This window comes from Alexandromys fortis, unplaced genomic scaffold (assembly GCF_014885135.2).
Source record: "Alexandromys fortis isolate MF-2015 unplaced genomic scaffold, M_Fortis_MF-2015_v1.1 scaffold_68, whole genome shotgun sequence".
NCBI lineage: Eukaryota > Metazoa > Chordata > Mammalia > Rodentia > Cricetidae > Alexandromys > Alexandromys fortis.
The window spans coordinates 4,766,123-4,793,115 of NW_026067948.1; the positions used below are offsets into that span (position 1 = coordinate 4,766,123).

At 44.5% G+C, this 26,993-nt stretch overlaps 1 protein-coding gene across 7 annotated transcripts in view; it reads left to right on the top strand.

Annotated features, from left to right (window-relative positions):
- The window catches only part of St6galnac3 (ST6 N-acetylgalactosaminide alpha-2,6-sialyltransferase 3), a 463,655-nt gene that overhangs the window by 256,461 nt on the left and 180,201 nt on the right, over positions 1 to 26,993 (top strand). For all 7 annotated transcript variants that reach the window (XM_050149449.1, XM_050149447.1, XM_050149444.1 and 4 more), the window contains one exon: positions 7,478 to 7,887. In XM_050149449.1, coding sequence (XP_050005406.1) covers positions 7,478 to 7,887 — 410 coding nt within the window. The remainder of the gene's footprint in view (positions 1 to 7,477; positions 7,888 to 26,993) is intronic.

Genomic DNA, 26,993 nt, shown 5'->3' on the forward strand with positions numbered 1-26,993 from the left:
CTTCCTGTCCGGAGCCTGGGACCTGCACAGAGAGTCGGTTCTCCTGAGTTTACAGTCTTCCGCAGCTGGAAAAGAATCCATTTGTTATGCCTGCCAAATACTCACGCTTATAATATAGAAATGGAAATGGAAATACACATTTAGACAACAGCCTGTAGTGTAAGAAATCTTCATATGTCTGGAGGAGAGAGATTTGAGTTCGAGGTTTGCTTGACCTTCTTAGGCACCATGCTTTTCTGAAGTGGGTGCACACAAGGGTTGCTTTGGGGGACAGAATTATCTGAGTAGTGACACAGACCACCTTCTGTCGGCATCATCTGCTTTGGGGTTCTTGCTTTCTGTTTTTTTTTTTTCTCCCAGACATTGATAGTACTTATGCACTGTTGGGAAAGAAAATACAGCTCACTGCTATTTGGAAGGAATGGCTTGAAAGCGAATTGAGTAAACAGATGTAAAGGACCGTCTAAAACAATACAATTGCTCATGATTGGTTTATGCCAGACTAAAATTTTAGCCATATTGGAAATTAAAAAATATTAAGGGGAGAGAATAAGGCATGATATTTAATTAGTGAGAAATTTTTATTTCTGGTGTTGGTAGTATTGAATGATGTACATTATAATCTAGTATAATATCTGTGGCTATATTTGTTATCAAATCCCTGACACACATGCACCCACATGAGCATGAACACACAAACACACACACGCACACACACACACACACTAACTCTTCATGATCACTTCATAGATTTAAGTCAAAAGGTGACATTGCTAGGATAAACTGATCTAGCATTATGATAAATTTGCATAGTTGTGTGAAAACCTTACATTGACATTTTGACAATTTGTTACATGTATATACTGTGGGTAATTATGTCTGAGATTATAATAAATATTTTATGATAAAAAATATTAAGGGGAAAATCCACCTAAGTGTGTTGATATTCAAGGACTATTAGGAACAAATGTCGCTCTCTCCGTAGGCATATTCTAGGATCCCCAGAGTAAGAAGGAAAAGGGAGGAGATACAGAACCCCACCCTGCCTCACTTTCATTCCATTCTTGGCCAGCAGTATGTTTAAAAACATTCATTTTTCTATTTGGGCACGTGTATATCTATGTGTGTGCATGCATACATGTTCCTACGTGTACAGGTTGAGGAATAGGCATTTATGTTTATGTCCATGCATGTAGAGACCAAAGGTCGGTCTTGGTGGTGGCTCTCAGGAGCGCTCTCGGAATTGTTTTTGGAGGCAGAATCTCCCAGTCTCTGACTGGCCTGGAACTTACCGCATCCCAGGCCCACTGTAGAGCCCAGGATCCCGGTTCTGTCCACCTTTTTGGCATTGGCATTAGAGCATAGGTCTCCGTGCCTCCTTTGCTCTTGTCTGTGTGGTTCCAACTCAGTTTCTCATGCCTGCATGACAAGTGCTTTACTGGCTAAGCTAGCTCCCTAGTCCTGTAGGCAATTTTCACATAATGCTAAGTAGCATTTCAAGTATTTGCAATATGTATGTGAAGATTATTGCATATAAAATTATTGAATTATATTAATATCTAACACATACATACATACACACATATACACACACATATATGTGGGGCATTTCAAGACAGGGTTTCTCTGTATATCTCTGGCTATCCTGGAACTCATTCTGTAGGCCAGGCTGGCCTCAAATTCACAGAGAACTCTGAGTGCTGGAATTAAAGGCGTGCGCCACTACTGCCTGACTACATGCAACACATATTAATGCCTCATTTCTTCATGCTGCTGTGAGCCTATCTCATGACACACAACATACTCTTTTTAACCAGATCGTGTCCATTGGATATCAGTTTTTATCTTAATTTATTCAACTGTACAATGGAAAATGAAAATAAGCTAAGTAAAATCTATTCTGAAGGAACATATCTTGAATCTCAGTCCTTAGGAGGCAGAGGCAGGAGGATGTCTCTGAGTTTTTGAGGTAGAGTGGTCTACATAGAGAGATTTGGGTCAGCCAAAGCTGCATAGCAAGTCTCTGTCTCAAAGCAAAAATGTATCTTTTGAAATCCAGTCATAGTGACTCAGGTATATCTTTCAAAACCCAGGAGACAGAGGCAGGCAGGAGGATGACTATAAGTTCAAAGCTAGCTGGACCTGCACAGTGGGTCGCAGGGCTACATAGCAAGATATGCTGCCTGAGAAAGAAATGTGTAAACAAATGAAAACACCTATTTTGTTGAACATCAAGTCTGATTGCGTAATGAATATTGAAGAGAAGACTTGAGCTGTGACAGCGCCTGTCACTGCCAAGATGGGCAGCTGCTCTCAACTTTGTCTTCCTGGTTTGTTTCCCTCTTCTGGCCTCCTCCTCCTACTGTAGCCTGGGATGGATGCTGGCTGACCATAGAACTTCCCCTCACACATCAAAGCTGGGTCCAGAGACTAAAGTTTACTCTGGCTAGGACTTCAAAACCACCTGCTATTCAGATGCCTTGTGCAGGAGAGCTTCTACGTGGAAAAATTACTAGGTTGTCTAACAGATGTCGCCAGTTTTTAACCGTTTCCCGAGTGTTTATAACTAAGTATAATGGCTTAGAGCTGGTGTAATTTTGAAAAGGAAGAAATACTCAAAACAAATATATAGTTGTTGCTGTTTTATAAGTCAGTATTGTAGACTTTCAACAAAATGAAGTGTTTGGCATGTGTGGTTTGTTGCAGGAACTTGGATCTCACTGTGGCTCTCCACGACTGTTAAATAAAGTTTACTTTGAATCAGGGGGCAGAGCTAGTGATGAAGATGACCCAAACTGGCCGTAGAGAAGCCAGCAGCTTGGATAGAGAAGATGCATGGGAAAAAATGGGGAGGGACTTGAGTTTGGCTGCTTTTTATTTGGTTTTGAGACAAGTGGCGAGACTCCTCTCTCTCGCTGGATCTCAGGCCATAAAGGAAGGTCAACTGGTTGCTTCTCAGCTTCTCTGATCTAGCAGGTTTTCACCCCCACATCTGATGTCTGAGTCTTTGTTGTCAAATAGAACCATAGAGATTTAGTTTAAACTTACATATCATGGCATGGCAGAGCCAGAACTGTGGGACCGGGAGGCCCTCCAGGCTGCAGCCTGAGTGGCCAGCAGTGTGTTGACTGTGGCTCTGTGGCCAGGAGATTCATGTGTAGCTGCTAAGCCGACAGAAAAGCATCAGTGGTTTTCTGTGTGTACATGCACACGGATACACACACAGGCCAAAAGACAACTTGCAATGTCAGTTCTCAGACATAGCCTACCTTTTCTGAGACACAGGGTCCCTCACTGGCCTGGAGCCTACCAAGTGTGCTAAGCCATCTGGCCAGTGAGCCTTGTGAATCGGTACTGGGATTACACACGCATGTCACTCTGCCAGCATTTTTAATTTCTCACATTGATCCTGGAATATCAAACTCTGAGCAGGCGCTTCACCTTGCCCTTCCTCTATTGTAGGTTTTCTTTAACAGTGGCATAACTGCCAGAAAGGGATTAGTTAAATATATCTGTGTTCTTAGCCAAGCAGAAGATTTTAAAAGATGTTTTGTTACAGAAGACAAGATCCAAGGGGCATACTATTTTTAATGAAAATAAAAAAAAAATACAGAGACCATTCAACTGAAAAGAATTTGAAATTAAGATGGAGATTTATGAATTGGACCAAATAAGTCTTACCTGAGATCTCACAAAATCCAGGCCCTCGATCTAGGAAGATAGAGTCACCATTTACTGAGGCTGAATGAATCCACGGAGACATATGTAATACATTTGTACTCAAGGCTCCCAAATCAAATATTAAATGAATACAAGAAACAGCAATGCATTTAACAAAGCTGAGATTAGAAGTCACAGGACAGAGGTAATAAAAGACATGGGGATGACTGGGTGAGGCAGGTCTTGCAGATCAGCCATGTGTACCTAGGCTCTTTCTTTAATCATGGCTCATAGTAATTTGATGGCGGTTCCTTCAAACACACGGATGCATCCCTGGGAACACGGCCAACTCTCCTGACAGCTTGGAGTTTCTGATTCCGATTTGGAAGTTTTTGTTTGTCAGCTCTGGCTTTCCCGCCATACTTTTAAATGGTTCCTGAAACTTCTGGTTAATAGGGTTCTAAGCAAGTCCACTCATGTGTCCCTGGCCTTGCCCAGGAAGTCAGAGAGCCAGGCAGGGTTGGGGCCAGTAAGGCACCTGCCAGAGTCTCTGGAGACTGTGTTCACAGTGACAATGTCATTCAGGGGACAGTGCACAGAAGTGGCCAGTTGAACTGTCATCCACAACCAAAGCCACTGCACTGAATGCCGTCTTCTGCATTACATGTTTTTCACACAAACAACCAACTGTTGTCCGCACTGCTGACCTCCTAATCTGCACAGCTGTGGCTTCCCTGTGTTGTCGTGGAACAGATTGGAATGTCTTAATGGATCACTCTCCGAGGTTGCGATTGTCGAGTGAGACCAGCCTGCTGATTCTTATTAGCTTAAATTAAGTTGTGTTACAGCAGAACTGGCTGATTCGTTATAATGGCTGGGAAATCCAGTGCAGATTGCCACATTTGTAGAGCACATCCAAACCTTTGGTGTCTGATTTTCGTTCTGTGAACGCTGTACCCCAAATATGGTTTTATGACCTACTTAAGGACCTTGTTGGGATGGTCAGTGGGATGTAATCTTGCTGCCCCTATGCATGGTGGTGGTGAATCGGAGCAAGCCGTGTAATGCATGGTTTATAACAGGCACTGGTGTGCCAGATTCAGGATGAAACTGGAGGACTCAGCTGTGGGTAGCAGATGTCAAGCCCTACCCAAAATCCCAAGAAGATTTCACTCTTTGCATATTGTCTGAAAGAATGTAGGCTTCTCATGACAAGGTAAAGCCGCAGACAACGCCTGACCCTGAAAGTCACTCAGTTGTGCCTTCATTTAATAGTCTATGTGATGGAACTGGCTGGGAACCGTGTGTTCAGGTGTCCCAGTGTACTCATCCACTTTGGGCAGACCTCTTCTGTCCTGGGGTTTGGCCTATCAGCTGCTTACTGCAGTTGATCAAGGTGATATATAATTCCTTCATCACAAAGTTGTTTATTTAATGCAACAGGTAGCCCAGGCTAGCCTCAGCTTCTCTAGATTACTGGGATGACCTTGAACTCGTGATCCTCCTGTCTCTACTTCTCCATCATCATGCCCCCTGATCACAGAGGTACTTATGTTAAAGTTTTATTTATTGTTATTGTATATGTGCATGCATATATTTTGGAAGTATAGTGTGTGCCTGCCGAGTGCTCACAGGATCCCCTAGAGCCAGAGGGACAGATGGTTGTGAGTCACCATGTGGGTACTGGGCACTGAGTCCCTGCTCTGTGCAAGAGTGAAAAGACATGCTTGGAACCACTGAGCCGTTCCTTCAGCCCTGATCGCAGTGTTCTAAGGCATCTCTGAAATGGGCCTGTGTGACTCCAACAGGTTGTGTTTTATCTAATTCTTAGTTTTGACAACACACACAGATGCCTTTGCCAGATGTTGCATGTTAACAGGAGTAAAGAGAAACGAAAGGAAACAAGTTTAAGTTAACACCGTAACCGTTGGCTCAAATACTCTAGGATGTAGAGATGTTTACTGAAGTACTTTCTATAGTAGGAAATAAATCGGAAAATGGCCGGATGCCCAGCAATAGATACATTATGGCATGTCTATGTAACTGAACAATGACTGACATTAAATTATCTGCAAGGATTATTTACTGGTATGGAGAAGGTCAACACAAAACCAGAAGAAAATCAAAGGTGCCGAGCTGTGTAGTTGGTGTCTCTCAATCTGCCTACAGGAGCCTATGTAGGAAGAGGGAAATGTGAGATGCTTGTCACCGTTGAGTGATGGATAACTTCAGTCTTACTCTTTCCTGCCTTTTCAAGTTCTTCATAGTGAGCCCATACTGCTTGAATGCCCAGAGCAAGACGTACATTTAAGGCAGTTTGAGTAGCTTTGGTATGAGATGTACTGTAGCTCTCCTTACCCCAGGCGTCTCCCACCTGCCCACTCTGGAAACAAGCTCTGGTTTCTCTTCTTGGGTTTATTTCTAAACACCCTCCTTTCCTCATGGGTCAAGGCAGCTGTAGTCTCACACGGACGTGGCAGGAAGCCTGTCGTCACCCTTGGCTTCTTCCCGTTTCACATCTACATTCACACGTTTCGTTTCTGGACCAGTCCGGAATACAGCCTAAGATTGTCAGCATCACACCCTCATCATCCCTCTGTGTGTCTCCCATCACCCTGGGTGATGAGCAGCGGCTTGCTTTCTTGGTTTCAACCCTTTGTTCTTGTGGTCCAATTCTCCATGTAACAGCCAAGGTTGGTCAAGTCAGGTCAGGTCATCTGCTCTACTGTTAAAGATCGCCAGTGCACAGGAAGTCAAGGGATTCACGCGATTCATGACGGCCACCTCCCTGACCCAAATGCCTAACTTGCTGTCTGCATTAGCTTTCTGGAGTGCACAGTTCATCAATTCCAGCCTCAAAGCATCTGCAGTGGCTTTTGCTTATGTATCTCTATGGCCAGTCCCTTTTCTTCACTCAACGCCTTTTCTCAGTGGTGCCTCTGGCGGCTCTCCATTGTTCCCAGGTGTGCACACACAGATACACACACATACATACACGCACACACTCGCACATAAATAAATAATAAAACAAATGTAAAGCAAAGGAGACCCAGACCTAGAAGATACAGGCTTGGAAGTTCTCATTTAGAGGGTCTGTGTTTAGAAGGTTGTGGGCTTGGCTCTGCCGCTGGGATCTGTATTAACTACAAATTCTAGACATCAGTGTTTTTCTTCTGAATCTGATAGTTCCATGGAAAAGAGGTATCAGGCTTCTGAGATGTGTGCATGCCTTTCCGTGTTCTCAAGAGAGGCCTTCGCTTGTCCACCTAAAACCAATTCAAGCTCAAAGGATCATTAATACGACGACTCGGGGATTTTTAGGCATCACTGTAATCTTTTTGCTGCCTGAAGTGGTCTGGATTGTGTATGTCTCCTGCCTCTCTACATTCCCTCTCTACATCATCTGCTGCCTTCTCTACATTCCCGAATGCCACCTACCCATGCATGCATATCAAAGTACAACATACGTGCCTAGGTATGTAGCCCTGGCAGCATCCTTACCATAGAAAAGAAATAGCTCATATTCTCTCATTTCATTTGAAATTACGGGTCTAACTTTATAAAACTCATCCTTCAGAGCGGAAATGAATGGCTGTTTTCCCACATAATTCTAAACTAGCATAGGGCTACAGAAAGTGATCGTTTTCCAACAGGATGTATTTACTCTCCTAATAAATGCCCACTGCTAACTTGATAACCCCTAGCAGAGTCTGCAGGATAGATATGTGTCGGGGTAATCCCATGCGCAGTCATCACGCGGTAAGGGACATCTCCGCTCCTCGAGATCTCATTTGATGACTGTCTTTCTCTCTTCCAGCCTTTGCAGCTCGACTGTGACCACTGCGCCATAGTGTCCAATTCCGGTCAGATGGTGGGCCAGAAGGTGGGCGAGGAGATAGACCACTCTTCCTGCATTTGGAGAATGAACAACGCCCCCACCAAGGGCTTTGAGGAAGACGTCGGCCACATGACGATGGTTCGCGTCGTATCCCACACCAGCGTTCCTCTTTTGCTAAAAAACCCTGACTATTTTTTCAAGGAGGCAAGTGCCACCATTTATGTTATCTGGGGCCCTTTCCGCAACATGAGGAAGGACGGGAACGGCATTGTGTACAACATGCTGAAAAAGACAGTTGATAATTATCCGAACGCACAGATTTACGTGACCACAGAGCAGCGCATGAGTTACTGCGATGGTGTCTTCAAGGAGGAAACTGGGAAAGACAGGTGAGTCCTCTCTGGGAACAGCCTCGTTGACCTTTATTGTCTTTTATGGTGAATCTTTGCCGAGCTATCAAATGAACAGAATTATCTTTTAAACCAATTGCTACATGGTTTTGATTATTATGATGGCCGCAGGAGCCGACAATGAGGTCCCATTAATTCCACCCACACTGCCTTCTGTTTGCTTCGTTTTAATAGTTTGAAGCTCTGAGAAATGGTAGTTCTCCAAAATGTTCTTAGAGCTCTTCCTATGTAGCTCAGTTTGTTACTGATTAGATCGGATATTTGGCTGAAAGGGGACATCTTCACATTCTCTTTCAAAACAGAAATACTTAGGAATCTCAGGCTTTTAAGCCATCTTAAGTAAGAATTGTGGCTCCCTCTGCCTCCTGGAAACCAGAGACAGAATGGACTATTGATCCTCTAATATGACTGCACAGATCCACGCATATCAATAGCCCTGTTGATCTTGAACACGACACTAAACAAAATAACACATTGACATTATTTATTACTTAAAATCATTAGCCCTTGGATTCTTAAAGAGAAATGACGTATAAATATCCTCTGCTCAATTATTCAAAAAGCAGCCTATGTTTTGGTGCATACACTTTTCTGTCCCATTTCACAAATCACTGTGCCCACCTTCTCTGCTCGAGGCAAGTTCCCCTCGTTCTCCTCGTCCCCATCTTCCACTTGCTCTCCTGGCTCCTTCAGGCAGCTCTACCGTCTGCTGGTTCTCCTGCCTCTTTAGAAAGACAACTACAGCAAGCAAGGGAAGCAAAATTACAAACCGATCAATCTGGCTGATATTCATAAATATAGCTAGCACTCATAAAGAATCGCTGAAGAAGATCCGGAAACCTGTGCCTGAAGTTCTAAATTATATGTGGATTTTGCTTATTAGTGCAATACTCTGAATAAATTGAGCTTCAACTGTAATTGCAGTGCTAACCATCTGATTTCCTGTCTTTGACTACTCAATAGCATCGAATAAAGAGTTGTAGCTATTGGGCCACTGGTGGTGGAGACTTGGGATTTGCTGTCTCCAAGTGTAATTTCAGGGCTCATCATGCGCTAGCAATCTCAACAGGGACTTTTTGTGGTCTGTTTTTTTATTCCAGTGTCCTATCCCCCACTTCCATCCTCAAGAGTACCTTCTTTAGTTTCTTAATAAACAGCATACATTCTATTTTATCAATACATGCACGCACACATACACACAATACATAAGCACACATACAACACTGAACTGGACCAATGGACCTATTGATATTGTGGACTGATTTTCACTTAACATGTCTTCTTAGCCCCTAAAATGCAGTTTTGATAGCATGAGTCTCTCCTCTGCAGGAAGGACCTCAAAGGTGAGATCCAAATCGGCATAGCATAGCCAAAGAGACAGGCAGATCTGGTATTTGCAAGAATTGTACTCGTGTGTAGCACCATTCTGTATGAATACGACTGTTCTCCTGGGGCCCCAGAAACCTCTGGTCTTTCACTAGCCCCGAGCAATGCAATTAATTAGATGTATTTGGTTTTTCATTAGAGCTATCCCTTAGGGTACCCCCTGGTTACAATGATAAGCCTGAGGGTCATTTGAGGGTATCAGAGAAGAGCTAAGTGTGGTATTTGTTCGTGGTGCTTGAATCACGTTGACTTTCTACTGTGAGCTTTCATTGAGATGGCAGTGTTGTAGAGGATGGTGGTGGGAAAGAGTAGAGAAGGGGGATAGCATTGGGAGGTTTTCTGTGTCCGTGCTGAGTAAAGCTGCTTCTGTGGCGTCAGACTGGCAGATCTCCATCAATGGGGTCCCTAAACCTGAAGTTCTTATAAAGGTCAGTTGATTTTATGGTACAGTTTCGCTTCTTTGGTTTTCCCTTCCTCTGTTATTTCACCGGCTACTGAAGACAGGATAACTAATGTCTACAGGTTCTTTAGAGCTCTGCAGAAGGGAGGACAAGTAGAATTTGACTGGTCAATGTGTTGTTGACCAAAAATATCCATCTCATTATGGTTTGAATCCAGCCCCGCTTGTGCCAAATATAGTGATTTACCATGGTTCTCTGCACACAATGACAGATTTCAGTCTCTCTGAGTGGGTAGATGTTTGTTATATACACACGTGTACACACATAAAAACTGCAGGTGGAACCCTGGTGTTTCCTTTGTCACTCTCTGCCTTATTTTTTGATACCCGGTCACTTATTGAGCCTGAAAGCTTCCATCTTAGCTGCCAGGGACAGTTGTGGCCTTATAGACACTCAGGGCCCTGCTGGGCTTTCACATGTGTTTTGGAGATTTAAACTGAATTTGGTTTTGAATCATGGGTTTGTACACATTGTGCTGTATTCACAACCTCAACAATATCTTCAAATGCTGAGCCCGGTGGTCTCATGGTCTCTGTAGAGCCAGGCCTCAGCTTGAGGAATTACTAACTTGTGACCCATCTCAGTCCAGCTGAATTGCACACACTTTCTCCTTCCCCGAGTATAATTCTGAAGGGAACCTTAGCCTTCTCTCTATTCTGTCTTTAAATAATTTTACTGTGTATTTTTAAAAGACCAGTGTAAGTCTCCACATCCTACGTGAAAATGCAAACACTTCCTCCACATGATTGTGTGTTTCCTTGGCTTGCAGTAGTCAACATTGTCCCGTAGATGTACAAGTTATACATATATTTTAAGTATTAGTTCAAATCAGGGTTAACATATGGTCCATGCATTATAAGTGGTGTATTTCCTTTGTGTACTTATCCATATAACTCTCCCGCTACACCACTCCTCACTGAAGAAACCTAGCCACCTGGGTTTCCTACCATGTAGTTAGTTTTATTAACTTTTCGTGCTATTTCTTCAACATTGGTTTTTATGTATTGAGGTTGACTGGGTTCAGATCCAATTAATATTTATTTCCTTGCCATGAGCGCCTTGTGATACTTGTAATCACATGATTATATCTAATATATTCTGACGACTTGTAATGATATCCGAGAGTTTTCTCTCTGTGGTAGGAACCACTAGTGCTAACTGTCTAGAGGCAGGAGTTTATTAGGGTTGCAAAACGGTGGTGTTTGATCTTTTGCTTGCTGGTGTACTCTGTAGAGAGAGACTTGCCCTCACTTGGTTACCACCAGACAAAAGACTGACTGGCTCTGATGCATTAGTTTCTTGCTTGGCATCCTCTGAAGGGACCCACATGTTCATAGCTTCCTAATATTTACACACTGACTAGCAGTTAAGTGTATCTCAAGTTTTGTAATCTATTATAAAGCATGACGCATGCTCCGAATGTCTTATTTTAGCCTGTGGTTTCCTCTTCAAATTGGCTTTGCCTGCTTTTGATGCATGAGAGGTCATGGAGAGCTTCCCTCCTTTCTCGGATTGTAGGTACTTCAGCACTTACCCGCATCCCCCTATGAACTTGTATTCAAACATTCTCCAAGGAGCCTTGATTGCTTCTAGTTGTTAAAAGAATATAAACCATGGTAATGTGGTGCTTATTATTACAAGGTTGGACCTTTGTTTCTCGGCCTTTAGAGTGGGCAGAGATAAACTATAAACAATGCATGCTGTGTGGGCTGTTTATAAATAAGATCGTCATGATGTTCGAACTGAGTCTTTCCATTCTAACTCAGGCCCACCAGGCTTTTATCCTACCATGCATGTCTTACGTCCGTGTCTTCTTTTTGGCAGGCTGCCAATCAAAGATCCCAGGAACAGCATTGTAATTAATCATTTGCTTTATCTTGCAATACATAGTAAACTTGGAGTAACGGCAGATCAGTTATGTGATCACTGCAAGCCTCTTACAAGTACTGTGTACCGAAAATTTTTAAACGGCAGGCATTTGTGCCTGACATTGTAAGGCCGCATCTGCTGGATGTGTGCTGGGTAGGTCTCCCCAAAGACTGCAGTATTTTCCTCTTTACTGCTATTGTGTGCACACATAGTTGCCGACTGAAAGGAGTCAGGAGCGAGGGGTCTCCTTTAAGTTAACTTTTGTTGTAAAGCTGTTTCATTTCATTCACTTTTGGTTTCAAAATTCATCAGCAAGTTCTCATTTTTGTCTTTGTGTATGCTTGGCGGGGCTCGAACTCATGGCCTTAGACCTGCCAGGCAAGTACTGTACCACTGAGATAGCACCCCTGATAATCATATTCTTAATGGAGAGAGAGTCTCACTGGCAATTTACAGCCTTGAAATGTGATGTCACTGATTGTTAAAATGATTTTTGATAGAAGCATTATTAGGTTTAGTTCCTGAAAGAAAATTATTTCTCGATTCCTTCCTGCCTTCCTTCCTTCCCTCTCTTTTCCTTTCTTTCATTTTTTTTCCAGTCTTCAAGTTCCTTTTGAAAATAGAGCCTTTGGCTGATGAGACGACTCCGTACAAAAATGTGCCTGTCTCCAAACCAAAGCCTACATTTGATCTCTGGGGCCCAAACTGTGGAAGCAGAAAAATGATTCTTGGGAACTGGTCTCTGACCTCCACACACTCACCCCATGGTGCGTGTGTACGCATGCACCTGCAACACAGATAGACAGGCATAGTATTTTCTTCTCTTTCTGAAGGGACTCCTGTTGAGGAAATGTGTATTGCTGGAAACAGTGCTCAGACATCTTCCTTTCTTGGGATGATCCTAGACTAACCCTTACATATATTAAAATTCTTTTCAAGCCAGATGAGAAATCATTTGTTCTCATATTAGTTACTGCTGAAAACTCTGGCTTGTGAGCGAGCGTGGCCTGTGGGGAGTCTGGGAGCTGGCACAGAGGACATTCTTTCATTCTCTAGAGTTAACCAGATTGTTGGACAGTGGCCACCCTTATGGCTTTGTCTGCTGAATGTGATTCTGGTAAACAAGAATTATGAATTCTGTACATCTTCCCTGCCTCCCAGAAACCTTCGGAATGAAAGGTTTTTATATTTAAAACATTCTGACCAAAATGTCTCCGTGCTGCCCCTTTGAATGATTGGTATGCATCAATAAGTCTGTCGTCTGGCAGCCAACGCTTACCCTAATACATCTTAAGACAGAATCCCCCTGGAGGTACTGGGCTGACAGCGGCACATGGTCCCCCTCCCCCTGAAGGATGAGAGTATGTGCTTGGCATGCACAGCTGTGTGGGGGGGGGGGAGGGTATTAACTTCCCAGAAGGCCACAGGCCGATCGCGAGTGCTGTTCCTGTAACCTCTGGCAGGTGGGCAATTGATGCTTGCTTCCCACTTCAGAAACGTGTTGGCAGATGTACACACATTATTTAATTAACTAATAATTGAGAAAGCTATCATCACTATTAAAAGAGCAAAGCTAATTCTGGGCTGATAAAGGACTCTGAGCTGCCCCAGATAGGTCGTAATTAGAGACAGCAGTGTGGCTCCGCCTTTAGGGGGTGGGTGAGATTAATGAAAACTCCGGAGTGAATGGAACTGTGTTTCCCAATGCTCCTGCCTCAGGTGAAGAGGGTGAGGAAAGAGGGAGCCGCTTTGAAGTGCCAATAGAAGGCTGAAAGACGTGACAGCCATTGTCAGGGGGTACTGAGAGCATGGGACGAGGATTTGTATATAGCAAGGTCTCCGCCTCACTCCTTTCTGATAGAGCGCTCCATCAGCTTCACCCAGTCTCTGGGAGAGAAAGAGAAATCAGAAACGTGTTAACCCTGATGGGTTGGTTCTCTTAACCCTGTGTGTTGACCGTTTCCTTATCTAGCCAGGGTCTGAAGGGCAGCGTGGGTTTAATTCTTTCAGCTGGGTGATTGTTGAAATTTTCTTGGAGCTTGTATTATTTTGAAAGTTTCTTCTATTATTACTCTAGGGATTAAATTGGCTCACAGGCCTCGGGTTGGCAAACTCACAATAGTTTGTCGGTTGAGGGGTTTTATGTCTCCTCTGAGGATCTGGGGTCCTCATGAGCTCTCCCCGCCACTGCACAAGGCAAGCAGATTCAAAGGACACAGAGTGGCAAGGAGGAGAGCGCAAACAAAGCCTATGAGGCTGAAGAAATGAGCCACATTCGCCCAAAGAAGTGGTAGCCTTGTGTGTGCCGACTCCAACGACAAAGGCGTCAAGCTGTTCCTAGTTCTCAATAAATAACTCCTAACCCCAGAAAAATCGGGACTGAGAGAAACCAGGCAAAGTGGAAGAAGCCTTGGAGTGGAGAAGACAGTGTAAAACACGTGCTTCCTCTTGGTGTCCTTTGGAAGACTGCCATTGGTTACAGAAATACTGTCCTTTGAATTAGACTTCCTGGTGCAGCTTTCTTCCTGAGTAAACAGTTGATTGTCCAGGTCAGCATAGGCCTTCCCTGACTTGAGTGTGCATCCTCTTGACTGTTGGGCAACCTGGAACTAGGCTCTAGAGTTTTCATTTCACTGGAAACTCGGGCCAACCCAATGTTGCTCATCGGAGGAGGCCACTTTACATTGTGCTATTTCAATTGCTTTGGGTGGAAGGACAAGACAGCTTATCGTTCACGGTTGAAGAATAACTGTTTCCTAAATAGCTATAACCTCCTTGGGACAGTGTAGCGAAGGCTGGTGGTTATGGCCATCTCAAGAGTAAATCCATGTGCTTTTCACAGTACCCTTCAGCTGAGGGGCTCTCAGCTGTCAGGGCTAGAGTTCACCTCAGTGACCGCTCACTTCTCCTCCTCCATCGTTTCCACTGCCGTGGCTATAGTGTGCTACTATCTGCCTCTCATATGGGTCCTCTGCCTTTCTCAAAAATCTGCCTTTGTGCTTGTAGAGATGCTGCTTCTGCTAATGGCCCTTTCTGCATCACGATGCGCACAGAGACGGGCCAAGTCAAGTGCTGCCTCATTCATGAAACCTTTTGTAACATGCCCACATCAAGCTCTTATTTCCTCTGATAACTCATAGCTTTTGTGTATTTTTTTTCTGTCATTGAACCATTGGTGCATGTGTCTAAGCTCATCAGGTGGTCCACAAACACCTTAGCAGGGTACCAGCTCTATATAGTTGTTTCTTTTAACACCACGAAAGACTCCTGGTTCTAATAGTCATCCAGTAAATATTTAACAGATGAATGGATAAGTAAATGGATGCATATGAATTCTCCCCAATCTTTTTGTGGACCAGAGACGGCTTAGTGGTGGAGAGCTTGCCTGGTGTGTTCAAGGTCCTGGGTTCAGTGCCCATTACTGGAAATAAAACCTAAAAAATCTTTGTTGTTTATGAAATACTAGTGAATTTCAAAGCAGTTTTATGTTATATAGATGGCTCCCAGCAATGTTGAATGGATAAATTGTAGGGCTGGATTCTGATAGGAAAGTTTCCCTGATCTATTCAGAGAGACCACCCATGCTCCATCTTCCAAAGGTGGGCAAATCTCCTGCCTTGTCCAGGGTTTCATGGCTGGGCGCTGGGCTTGTAATAAGTCACTGACAGATCCATTCTTCAAAGGCAGTATTCTATTTTAGTTTCTCACCAGTGGGAAAGCAGCTTCCAAAATTTCACTCACAATTCTCTCAGCTGCCAGTTGCTTCATGAACAGACCCAGTTGGAGAACCTGAACCCACCAACACCCTTGATCGTTAGGTGGCAAACGGAACTTCCCTCCCAGAGCAGAAAAAAAAGACCCGAGCAGAGGACCAAAAACCTCTAGCAAAACTGTCTAGCTTCATTTGCCAGCTCTACATTTTAGTTCTCTTAAGACACACACACACACACACACACACACACACACACACACACTTTCTTCTTTGATAGGAAAGCTATAAATTATACTAGAAATATTTTAAATATTGAGCCTAAAGAAAAACTGGCAGCCATATCTTCTAGCATCTGCATAAATGCTTGATGAGTTTGTGACCCACAGTTTAAGAAAAATGTTGAAAACATTTTTTATATATAATTCAGATCATGCCCCTCTTTGGCCGAACCCTGTGATAGCTTTTATATTTTTATATTTCTAAAATTTTATTCATATTTTCCTACCCCATTTCACCTTTTCAGTTTTAGTTTTTGAGATAAGTCTAAGCAGGCGTAGAACTTGCCAGGTAGCTAAGATGCCCTTGAACTCTTGATCCTCCTGTTTCTGTGTTCTTGGTACGCAGGGTCATGGGTGTCAACAGTACACTCAGTACCTGTGGGCCTAAGATCAAGCACCAGGGCATCGTGCATGCTACACACATATTCCACCAATGGGGCCACATCCTCAGCCAAGGTCATGCTTTCCTGATGGCTTGCAATGTTTCTGTTGGAGACCTGGTCCCCTTTTACCTCTCTGAGATTTATATGTCTAACTTAACACCTTGGTCACTTAGCTTTTTATCATCTACCACAACTTCATGCTTATTTTGGGTGCCTTTGCTCTAGGATGCTGCCAGGATGCTCTCTCTTTCACGTGGTGCATGGCCATCTGTTTGTCACCAGCTCTGTGAGTTGATCACAACATTTGACACAGAAATACAGACTTCATCTGTCCAGCATGCCCGAGTCTTACCCTGTCCCACTTTTCCTAATTTTACCTCATGGGCTTTTCAGATCTACCGTGTTCTATAATGTATTCGTGTACTTCATTGTTTATTTCTTTTGTGTATGTCTCCCGCCAGGACATATGTTCCTTATGGGAAGGGAAGGGTTCATTATTTTGTTCACTGATACAGACTGAGGACCTCAAATAGTGCAGGTTGTATAGTAGATAATAATATTCTTTTTGCTGGTGAATGACCTAGAGATGCACAAATATGAAGAGGTTTGGGTGGTTTTGTAAAAATTGTTTTCCAGGGTCCTTTAAAGTAGCTGGACAACAAAGCAAGAGTTGCAGACTTTCAGGAAGAGCAGCAAACACATGCATAGAGCATTGTGTTCTCATGGCAGAGACCGCCAGTTTCGAAATACTGGAATTGGAGTTGTGACCGCTTTCCATTCTTTAGTATATGGTCTTATAGTCGAAATGTAATTGGCTAGGTGGGCTTAGTTGTCCAGTGAGAACAGCAAAGCTCTCTTTCTTACCTGGAGAACAATGGTCTCTGGCCTACAGCTTACATAACGGTCACCTGGGGAGCTGATTACACACACACACACTCTCTCTGCTGGGTTCCTACTGGAGTACCCTACTTGGCATTTCTGGGCCACACCTCAACTCAGACGCTCTGCATTTCTAGGAAATGGCCAGGCAATGCTGTGCACTGCCCTAGATATCCACACTCTGAGAGGGTCTGTGTCAGAGAAGGATCAAGCCACATTTAATTATTTTGGCTACACTTTGCCCCCTTTCATTGGTGTCGTGTTCTGAATGTCTCGAGTTCGTTTTTTGTGATAGTTTCATGGAGGGAGCTCCTCAGCTCGGGACTGAATGTCCCTGCAGCACTGCGTTTTCTTTGCCACTGTCTCAAGCTCTCGCCCCTCTGCAGTCCTGCCAGACGCTGCTGTTCATTAGCGTGGAAGAGCGGGCACGCCATCATTCTGGATAGACTAATCACCCTGTCCCGGCTCCGAGCGAAGCACCGACCGTGGGTGTGCGCTTAGTCTACTGTAGCGTCCCAGTTTTGCTCATGAAGTGTTTATTTCCCTAACAATGTCTGAGCTCATCACTGTCTCTCTGTGCTGCTTTCCTGTCGCATTGTGTCCCTTTGAAGTTCAGTTGGGCACCATTCCATAGCCGTGACCGTCATGGCGTCATGGCCTTACCTGTCTGTGTGTGTGGTTTCTCTTTTGCTTTAATTATCCATGTTGAGGATACTTGAAAGTATATCTATGAATTTAAGATACCAAATAGCACTTCATTGTCTGATTCGCCCAAGTGGATGAGGAGGGCCCTTCCAGTGTTGACAGCAAAGTCCAGCATCATTTTCTGTGTATCATATTTTTCCTTATGGAGTCAATAGACAACATTTTTAAAGCTTAAAAAAGCAAGACAGTGATGCAAAGATGGGCAACCTCTTCTAGAAACTATGAACTGGTTAAAATTTAGGGTCTGAGTCAGGCAGTGATGGTGTACACCTTTTATCCTAGCACTCAAGAGGCGGAGGTAGGTGGATCTGAGTTCAAGCCCAGCCTAGTCTACAAAGTGAGCTCCAGGACAGCCATGGCTGTTACACAGAGAAACACTGTGTCAAAAAAAAACACACCAAAACTTAAAAACACTAACATAGGGTCTGGGGAAAATCTGTATATTAAATATTCAATAAGTATACTAAAAACAGACAGTTTTCATTAAAATAAAAACCATACTGGATAAATCATACAAAGGCTCAGTTGCATGTGCAATGCTATCTCCTGTTGAGAACAGGTCATTTAGTGTTCCCAGAATGCTTCTCCACATAGTTGAATATTGAACGTGTGGGATTTTCTTGAGTTTTCACTGATTAGAGATATGAGGAGATACAGTGGAGATTTCCAGAAAGGCTGACGGGCCTATTAAGGAAGTTCTTGTTGGGAATAGCTCTTTGCCCATGAACTCTTTTTGAACCAAGTTGTTCATATTACTGTTCTGCACTTACTGTTGCATATTACTGTCCCAGCCTAACCGCTCATTGCAGAAGAGCACACATGAGCTCCCCAAAGAAGCACACAGCGAGGCATAGCCCCAGTTCCCAGGCCGGTTCCCCAGCACGGTTACCTTAGTTTTTCTCTCTGTTGCTATGATAAAATCCTTCGGCAAAAGGTAGCTTTATTTTAGGTCACAGTTCAAGCCGTAGTCCAGAATGGCAACAGGAACGTGAAGTCTCTGGTCACATTACAGCCACAGTTGGAAGGGGAAAAAAGCAATGACTGTCACAGGCTAGTGCTTGCCTGGTTTTTCCCACTTTGTATAGTCCGGAGTCCCAGCTGGGAGCTGGTGCCACCCACAGTGTGAGGTCCTGCTCCCTCAATTAGTGCAAACAAGATAATCCCCCAGAGGCATGCCTGAGGTTCATCTCCCATGTGATCCTAGGTTTTGTCACTTGGACTGTTGACACCACCTATGCCATGTTCTCTGTTTCTGCTGTGTTTCCGAGTCCTGGTCTGCCAGGCTCTAACACCATCAGTTTTACTTGGGGCGCATCCATTTCTCTTGCATCAGTGGTGCACATTTTCTTGTTTGTTCCCCATGGAGGTTGTGATGGATCCGCCCCTTTTCTTCTCTTTGCCTTCATCCTGACACATCATGACCACCCCACCTGGATTAGGGGGAGAGATCTCCAAAGAGCGAACCGTTTGCAACTCGGTCACCTGGAAAGAAATACATAAAGTATGAAACAAGCGGAAAGTGCCGTAAAACTGGCACACCCTACTTCCTTAGCAGGTAGGTGCTTGGTGGGCAGAGAGCTTCTGGTGTTTTTGCTGCCAAGCACATTGTGGGTGTTCAATGAATATTAAATAATAAGAAGAATTTCCTAATTATGACGAGCGTCTTTCTCCATTAAGCAGATGGTGCTCTGTAGGAGCGGGCCATTATTTATAAGTGTGACACAAGGTTCTGGCACTTCTGTGGGAAATGTGGCTCTCACTTCGGTTACTGATTATAGGCTGCGGCAAAGTTTCGTGTCAAACAGCTTGATCAATATTAGTTAATGTTTGTTATTTAAAAAAAAGAACCGTGAATAGAGAGATGGACTTTTTGTGTCCTTGTCTGTAATCTTAATGATTAATAACCCTCAGCTATAAAATCATCCCTTGTAATGCGATGTAAAAGACATCTTGAAGGCAGCACCGTGTGAGTGCAAGTCTCACCCTCCCTCCTTTCTGCCAGTGGTCTCCTTTCAAGTCCTTGGACGTCTCTTTGTGGTTACTAAGGCTCGAGGTGCATACTTCTGCTCCTCTTATGGCTCAGAGCCATAGCTGAAACCTCCGTGGAGCTAAGGAGTTAATTAGGTGTTCCCAAAATACACCCCATTTTATGATTTTGCACATTGCCACGACGAAAATAACCGTCTCATCCCGTCAAGCCATGTAAATTATAGTGAGCGGGATGATGAGCAATTCTGGCTTCTTTGGAGCAGTTCATTTTGTTGTCAGCTCATCCACATGTTCAGAAGTCACACACCAGAGGCATGACTTAGTAGTGCGAGCGAGGTTCAGTGATCAGATGTGACTTCCCTTCTTAAGTCTGCTTTCTATAAAGGGTCTGTGCAAAGGAAGCGTTCAAGAATATACACCAAATCGCAGCGTCTGCTAGGAGCCGAGGCAGCTGCGTGACTTCTCATCAGAGATAGAAAACATCCTGTTCACTGACATGCCCAGGCTCCCTCACCCACACATGCTCCTACTGAGCTCTCCCCCCCCCCTTAGGAGGGGCATCTGGGTGTGAGATAGGCAACTCTGAGAGTAGCTTCGCCCATGCCGATTGTAAACATCTTCTGAGTACACGTTCCCTGGGTGATAAGTGAGTGTCAGACCATGTCCAGATGAAGAGGAGCTGCTGATGTTTGAGACATATTCTCTGCCCTCACCAGGATCTCTAGAGGCTCTGGCATGTGTTGGCAGGCTCTATGCATCCAGTCTCACCTCTTTGTTTTTAATATTTATAAATAACACACTCATCAGGATGTCAGTAGGTAGGAAATGAAAGCAGCCCAGAAACCCAGCCAAGACCACGCACATCTCGGTGTGAGTTACAGCGATGCTGACCTCGAGATTGTGCAGTGAACCCCCATATGTGTTCTAGGGGGGAAAATAAGTCTTATGCCAAAGTCCAGGCTCTGCCTCACTGACGGACATCTATGGGCTGGAGATTGCATCTGAATTCCCCACAGACCTGTTAGGAAGTCAAGACCGTGTACTTCTAAAGCCTGGAGTCTGCCCAGAATATGAGCTCATAAATATGTTAGCTTATGATAATGCACATGTTCCTATTTTGAAAAGCATAGTCTCCATAATTCAATATGTCCAGAGCACCTCCAGGTAGCGACAGGATTTTTCTCCTTCATTTCTCTTGGGTGTTGATTCAAATGTCATCTTGTCAGGGAACCTTCCCTGGCAACACCCTTCACCACCCTCTCTGTAACCCGTGTACCGAACTCCATTTTCCCTGTCACTACAGTGTGACATGTTACAATTTGCTCTTACCAGTCTACCATGTGAGACTTTTTTCCAGCAGGACTTTGATGCTGCCCCTTCTCAGCGCACTCAATACACAGCATCACCCAGGTGTTTAGCAGGAATGTGAGGCTTTGGCGGATGCTGACTCATTAACATAAGGACCAGGGTCTCTTAGGACTGGAGTAAAGCTGGTCCCTAACCGTACCCTTCTGGCATGCCTTGGGAGAATTTACCATGGTGACATTTATGCTTTGAAAGGTGCAGTCTGTGAGACATGACATATCTGTTAATCAGCATTTAATTTGTTTCTGTTTCCATGCATCTGAGAGAAATCTAATTGCTATCAGAAATTCTGGTAACCAGGGAACACATATGGAAATGATATAGTTTTGTTAAAAAACCTGGAAAGCAAATGTTTCAGTGAGGTTCTGTATTGAGAAAAAAGATTCCTGCAAAACTTCCCGAGAATTCATATATAACTCAAGACTCTCCATTAACAACTCTAGTGGGCGAGGAGAAAGGGAGATGGCAAGGGGAGCTAAAAATGAGTCCAGCACATTTATTTTGTGGGCAAGAAAACCTAAGATTAAGGCAAATTTAGTAAATTTCCCAAGATTCCCTGCATTTTTGTGAGGCTTCCCTCCCTGGCTCCTCTGAATGCCAGACTGGTACCATGCTTGCTGGCTGCTGTGGCTCCCCAGAACTGAGTTGACACCCCACCCGCACAGTGTTTCTCAGTGTGTTCCCTGCTTTCTTGTGAAGGATATCCCACTTCCTCAACTTAGACAGTCTCAGAAACTAGATCCTGGGCTTCTGTGGGGTGCCTTATTTATCAATTTCTGAGATCCAGTGACCTATTGTGTGCAAGGATCCTTGAATTTGCTGTTCTGGGATGGAAGAACAAAAGCTTTAAATCATATTATCAAATAATTTCACAGCAGATTTATAGAGGGCTTGGTGCTTTTCCTCAGGGAAAGACACTAGCCATTTAAAAATGTCCATAGAACTGTGTGTGGTTAGTTTTCTGTCAACTTGACACAAACTAGATTATCTGGGAAAGGGAACCCCAAAGGAGCAATTGCCTCCATCAGATTGGCCTGCGGATTAATAGTTGATAGGGGAGGTCCAGCCCATTATGAGATGTGCCACCTCTGGACAAGTGTGAAGACAGCCTGAGCAAGCCATGGGAGCAAGCCATAAGCAGCATGCCTTTATAATTCCTGTCTCTGCTCTGTTTGAGTTTCTACGCTGGCTTCCCTCAATGATTAACTGTTACTGGGACGTATATGCCCAATAAACCCTATTACAAAGCTAACTAGGGCAGTTGGCCATAGGGTAGATAACATAGGCCCTTTTGAAAACTTGAATTTAAGCCTTTCCAGTTCTTTAATTTCTCCCAGAAACCTTGAAGAGTACAAGGTACCAGGCATATAGCCTGTGGTGGTTTCAGTCAGAAGCGTCATGTCAAAGGCTTATGTCTGAAGGTTCTCCTAGGGGCACTGGTTGTAGATGTGATGGAACCTTTAGGAGGCACAGATTTTCTGAAGGAAGTTCTGAGGACAGGCCCTGGGCGTTTGTACCTTCTTCCTCAGTCCTGCTTTCTGTTTGCTTCCTGTGTGTGGATGCAAGTGCGATCAGCTACTTCCTGCTTCTGCTGCGCTCTGTGCCTTCCCACCACCAGTGGGCGCTATCCCTCTGGAACTGTAAGCAAAAATAAACCCTTCCTCCCCTAGCTTACTTTTAGTCATGGCATACCGTCACAACAATAGAAAATTAACTGATATGTAACCCCATTTTCAGGAGACAGACACCAGTCCACGGGGCCACAGCGGACCTCACAATGATGTAATACAGCACGCGAAGGCCGCGTACCATCGGGCTGGACTCATAAACCTCTGGTGTGTCTCCCAAACACAAACAGATTCTTTACTCAGAGACCATGGAAGGGGGCCTGCTGCTTCAGAGAGAGACGCTGCTCATTGCTTTTGGTGGGATCCATATCAGTCATCATCTTTGGAGAGTCTTAGCAGTTCTTGCCCCCGCCGCCACCATTGCCGTTTACTTGAAGTTGTTCTTATCCTTCACCATCTTGAGAGACGAATCACTGTCCATCAGCGTTTTGCTTCTTCTAACACAACCCTGAAATTGAGCCATTCAAAAAAATTCCCAGAAATGGCTTTGTGGGGTTTTAATTTAATTCTCGGCATGGTGAAAACTCTTTAAGACATATATCAAAGCGCAGGCTACTGAATATTTTATACCGTGGGAACTGTCTTAGGAAAAAGTTGAGGACTTAGGGCCACAAAGGAGAAAAATGGGGGAGAATAGATTTGAGGAAACGTTATAAATCAGAATTTCTCATAAGAACGTTCATATCTTGTGTGTTCTCCGTCTTGCAACCTCCTTAGGCGCAAACTGCGGCGTGGTCGTCCTTCTCTTGTGCACTCCGTGTCATTGTGATTTTCGTCATAGGAAATAGGGGCATTAATAACTTGGTCTCTCTGGACAGATCATAATAGGAAACCTTATAAGTAACTGCCCACTAATGGGAAAATTGAAAATATGCACTGACTTCTTAATGGTCATAGTGTAGCCATTAAAGTTACAATTATGTCACAATGGAAGAACTCATTTTGTATTAGTTTATCTTTGCATAATGTTAATAGCTAATGAAAGTGTGACAATGGCCTCTAATTAAGCCTGACAGCATTTCTGCACTCCATATAAATGGGCTCTAGTTTGCTTGCAGTCATGTGGTGGGGGCATTAGTGAAGTTGGGGTCTGTCTCTAGTAGGAGGCTTGCAAGGTGAGACTCGGTCTTGTGAAACGTTGGTCTTCCGATGAACGGGATGGCTGCCTTGGCCGGACCTGACTGAGAAGTCTGTGCTGAGAGAAGCACCGGAAGAGGCTTTCCTCCCCAAGTGAATACGGGAGTGTCACCTCCAGCCTTGACAGGGAAGCTGGAGACTCAGTATTCACCCTGGCCTCATTTCCCTGCAGGAAGGCTCTTCCTGTCCACCTCTCTCACGCAGCGCAGCTGTCTCTAATAGCCCCGTTTATCTTTCTTCCTCAAGCATTCATTTTTCGTGCTGTGTTGCCTGATCCCTGTTCAGACTTGGTACAGCTGTCTATTTTACGTCTGGTTCTGGCTGGCCACCTCCACCCTGCTCTGCAGAGTACACAGTGTACACCAGGTCTCAACAAACATTACCTGTGTGAATGCCAGTTTTGCAAGCACTGGGAAGCAATAATCAAAAGCCTTCTTGCGATTCCTGGAATGTGCCTGAAGCTGCGGTTATACCGAGAAGTTAATGTTTTCTAAGCTTCTTCCTTATAGGGGTCTTGTAAAACCTCTTGGCAGAATCAGGCACTGTCCCCTCTGCCCTGAACTCAAGGCCTCTTCCTTGAGGGAAATGGCACTTTAGCAGGGACTTCATGAGCAAGGACAGACCAGCAGGGATTGGGATCAGTCCTGACAGCTACTCTCATGCTGCTGGCTACCAGATCCTGGCTCAGTCCCCCCCTTAGGATGGATCTGGCCTCGCCTTATTTCTATAGCTCATGCTACTCAGAGTCCAGAAATAAAAGCCAGTGAGCACTGACTGTTAGTCTCTCCCCCTACCCCTAACCTGGGACACCGGGGCTCGTGACTGTCCATAGGCGCAAGCTTTCTCTCTCCCATTGCAGTGGATGTGAAGGCCTCCAGATGCAACATTTGGTGATTCTTTTTAAAACAAAGTGAAGGCTGTATAGATGCAATTAAAATAAAAATTAAATTTCAGTTAAGAAATAATTTGAAATTCCTGGCAAATTCAACTGATTTTTTTTTTAAGCTCTTAATATAGAGACAGATTTATCACAGGTTCTCCCCCTGGCTGTCTCTCTGTTTTTCTGGTTTTCTTTCTCAAAGACATCACACAATTTTCTATGTAATCGATTTTTTTTCTTGGAAATCTATTGGCACGTTTTCATCTATGCAGAGAGAGCTGCAAATTCAACAGGACATAGGAATAGAATAAAAAAGCTGACCCGTCTGAAGCATGTTTTGCTTATCTGTTTATTAGGGGGTCTACGTTTATATTTTAAAGATTTTCAAGATTCACCTCAAAATCCATCATATGATAAAGAAGAATTGCATGCCTTTCCTGTGTTCACACGTGCTCCTCCTCCAGGGCTGTGCTCACAGGAGCTCCTCTCAGGCGGTGCATGGCCACATATGGCCCCTGATGTACTCTTTCACTGATTACAGTGGCTGAGCCTGCGCTGATATGCCAGGATCACCCAGGCTGTCATTTATATTAGGTTCATTCTGGAATTGTTCACTCTTTAGGTTTGGACAAACCTGCAGCAACCCCCTCTCAATTCTAGCACCACATGGCACTTCCAGTACGGATCTCTGTGGTCCTTCTCTCTCCTTGATTTTACTGATCCGTTAGAAGTTTCTGTGGCTTTGTCCCATTTCAGCTGTCAGGGAAGTGAAATGAGATGATATTCAGGATTCCTCTATGTCTGTCTTTGATTTGATAGCTCCACATTTCTTCGTGGTCCTATTGAGTTTCTCTACTTGCCTAATAAACGGCACCTTGGTTGCTTCCAAGTTTTGTCAATCGAGAATGACCATCCTATATCCCTTTATCATTTCTGACAGCAAAATATGTGTTAGAAAGAACTTGAGGGGAAAATTGCATTTTGCTCATTGTTTCAGAGGACTCAGCGCATCATGGTGGGGAGGGATGGCAAGGGAGCATGTCACAGCACGGCAGCCCAGAATCTGACCAAGGAGAATGCTGGAGCTTTGCTGAGCCACACACTCTTTCCAGCACCACACCGATGCACTTTTTGCAGCCAGACTCTGCCTCCTCTCTGCTGCTGCTTCTTGGCCTGTGCTTTTCTCTCCTTTCCTTGCTTGTACCTGCTCTCTGCTCTGCCCTCTGGGTGTCTTTGTTCCTCCTTGGAGCTCTCCCTCCGCCACTAAGCATTCCATTGTCATCCCTGGAACCAGACTGATCTTGATCGCTGTCTTTTCTCCTCCCAGAAGCATTTCTTCTTCTTGTATGTCTTTTCTATCTGTGGTGATGCTTGTCACTCCTGTTAGATTTTGTTCTTGTTTTGATTTTGTTTTTCCTTGCTTCCCGTGTTTGTTCGCTTGCTCAGTTGGTTCATTTACTTTACCGGAGACAAAGCTTTCATCCTCACCTCTCGGGTTCTTCTCCCTGCTGCATTTTACAATGTGGGTATGCAATTCATTTAAAGTCCAGGCAGGCAGTTAGCTCTGTGGGTGGTGGGCTAATGCAAGATTTGTTTTCTTGGTTACAGCATTGTGTGTTTTACAGAATTGTTGATGCCACAGATGTGCAAATATTTGTAGTTTGAAGCTAAAAACAATCCCACTGTTGCTTCGGGGTCTGGCTGCTAGCTTTCCTCTCCCCTCTCTTTTCCATCAGATGTAGCTCACTGGCTGCGCCTGAGAAAGACAGCGGTCATTCGGACTGTGGAAGTGAGCCTTTAAAAGTTAGCAAGAACCTACAAAATGGAAACTCGCTAGGTCCATCTGGTTCCCCAAGCCGTAGCTCTGCTCATACGTGGGAGAAAAGCGGGGCCCTAGCATTGCTGCCTTAAGAGACCTAGCGCCATCTTGGCTGTGGTGAAGTGGGTGGTGGCAGATAGAGATGATGCCCGGCCCGCCATGCTCATTCTCCATCGTGGCACCACCCTCTACAGGGGTGCTTAGGTGTGTTATCTTGTGCACTGATTCGTTCACTTCCTCTTTTAGCTCTGACATTTCCTGCTCCTATTGACGACTGTGTGCCGGGTCCTGCCGCTTCCTTACTCCTCACAGAGAATCTCCATAAAGACGGCTGTGCGCGAGCTGCCGTGGCCTGGTCACCCCACTGGTCTCTCACAGGTCTCTGAACAGCTTGCTCTTATTTCTTTATTCAATGAGCATTTGCTGAGGATCTGGCCAGGGCTAATCCCTGTAAAGAGGAACAGGGTGGGAACATCTGGAAAGAGCTCCCTCTAGGGCTTACAGCAGGGGAACACACCTGGGCCTGGGGGCATGTGCCTGTAATCCCCCCCCCCCCCCACTTGGAGGTCAAGGCAGAAAGACTGCCTTATGCTT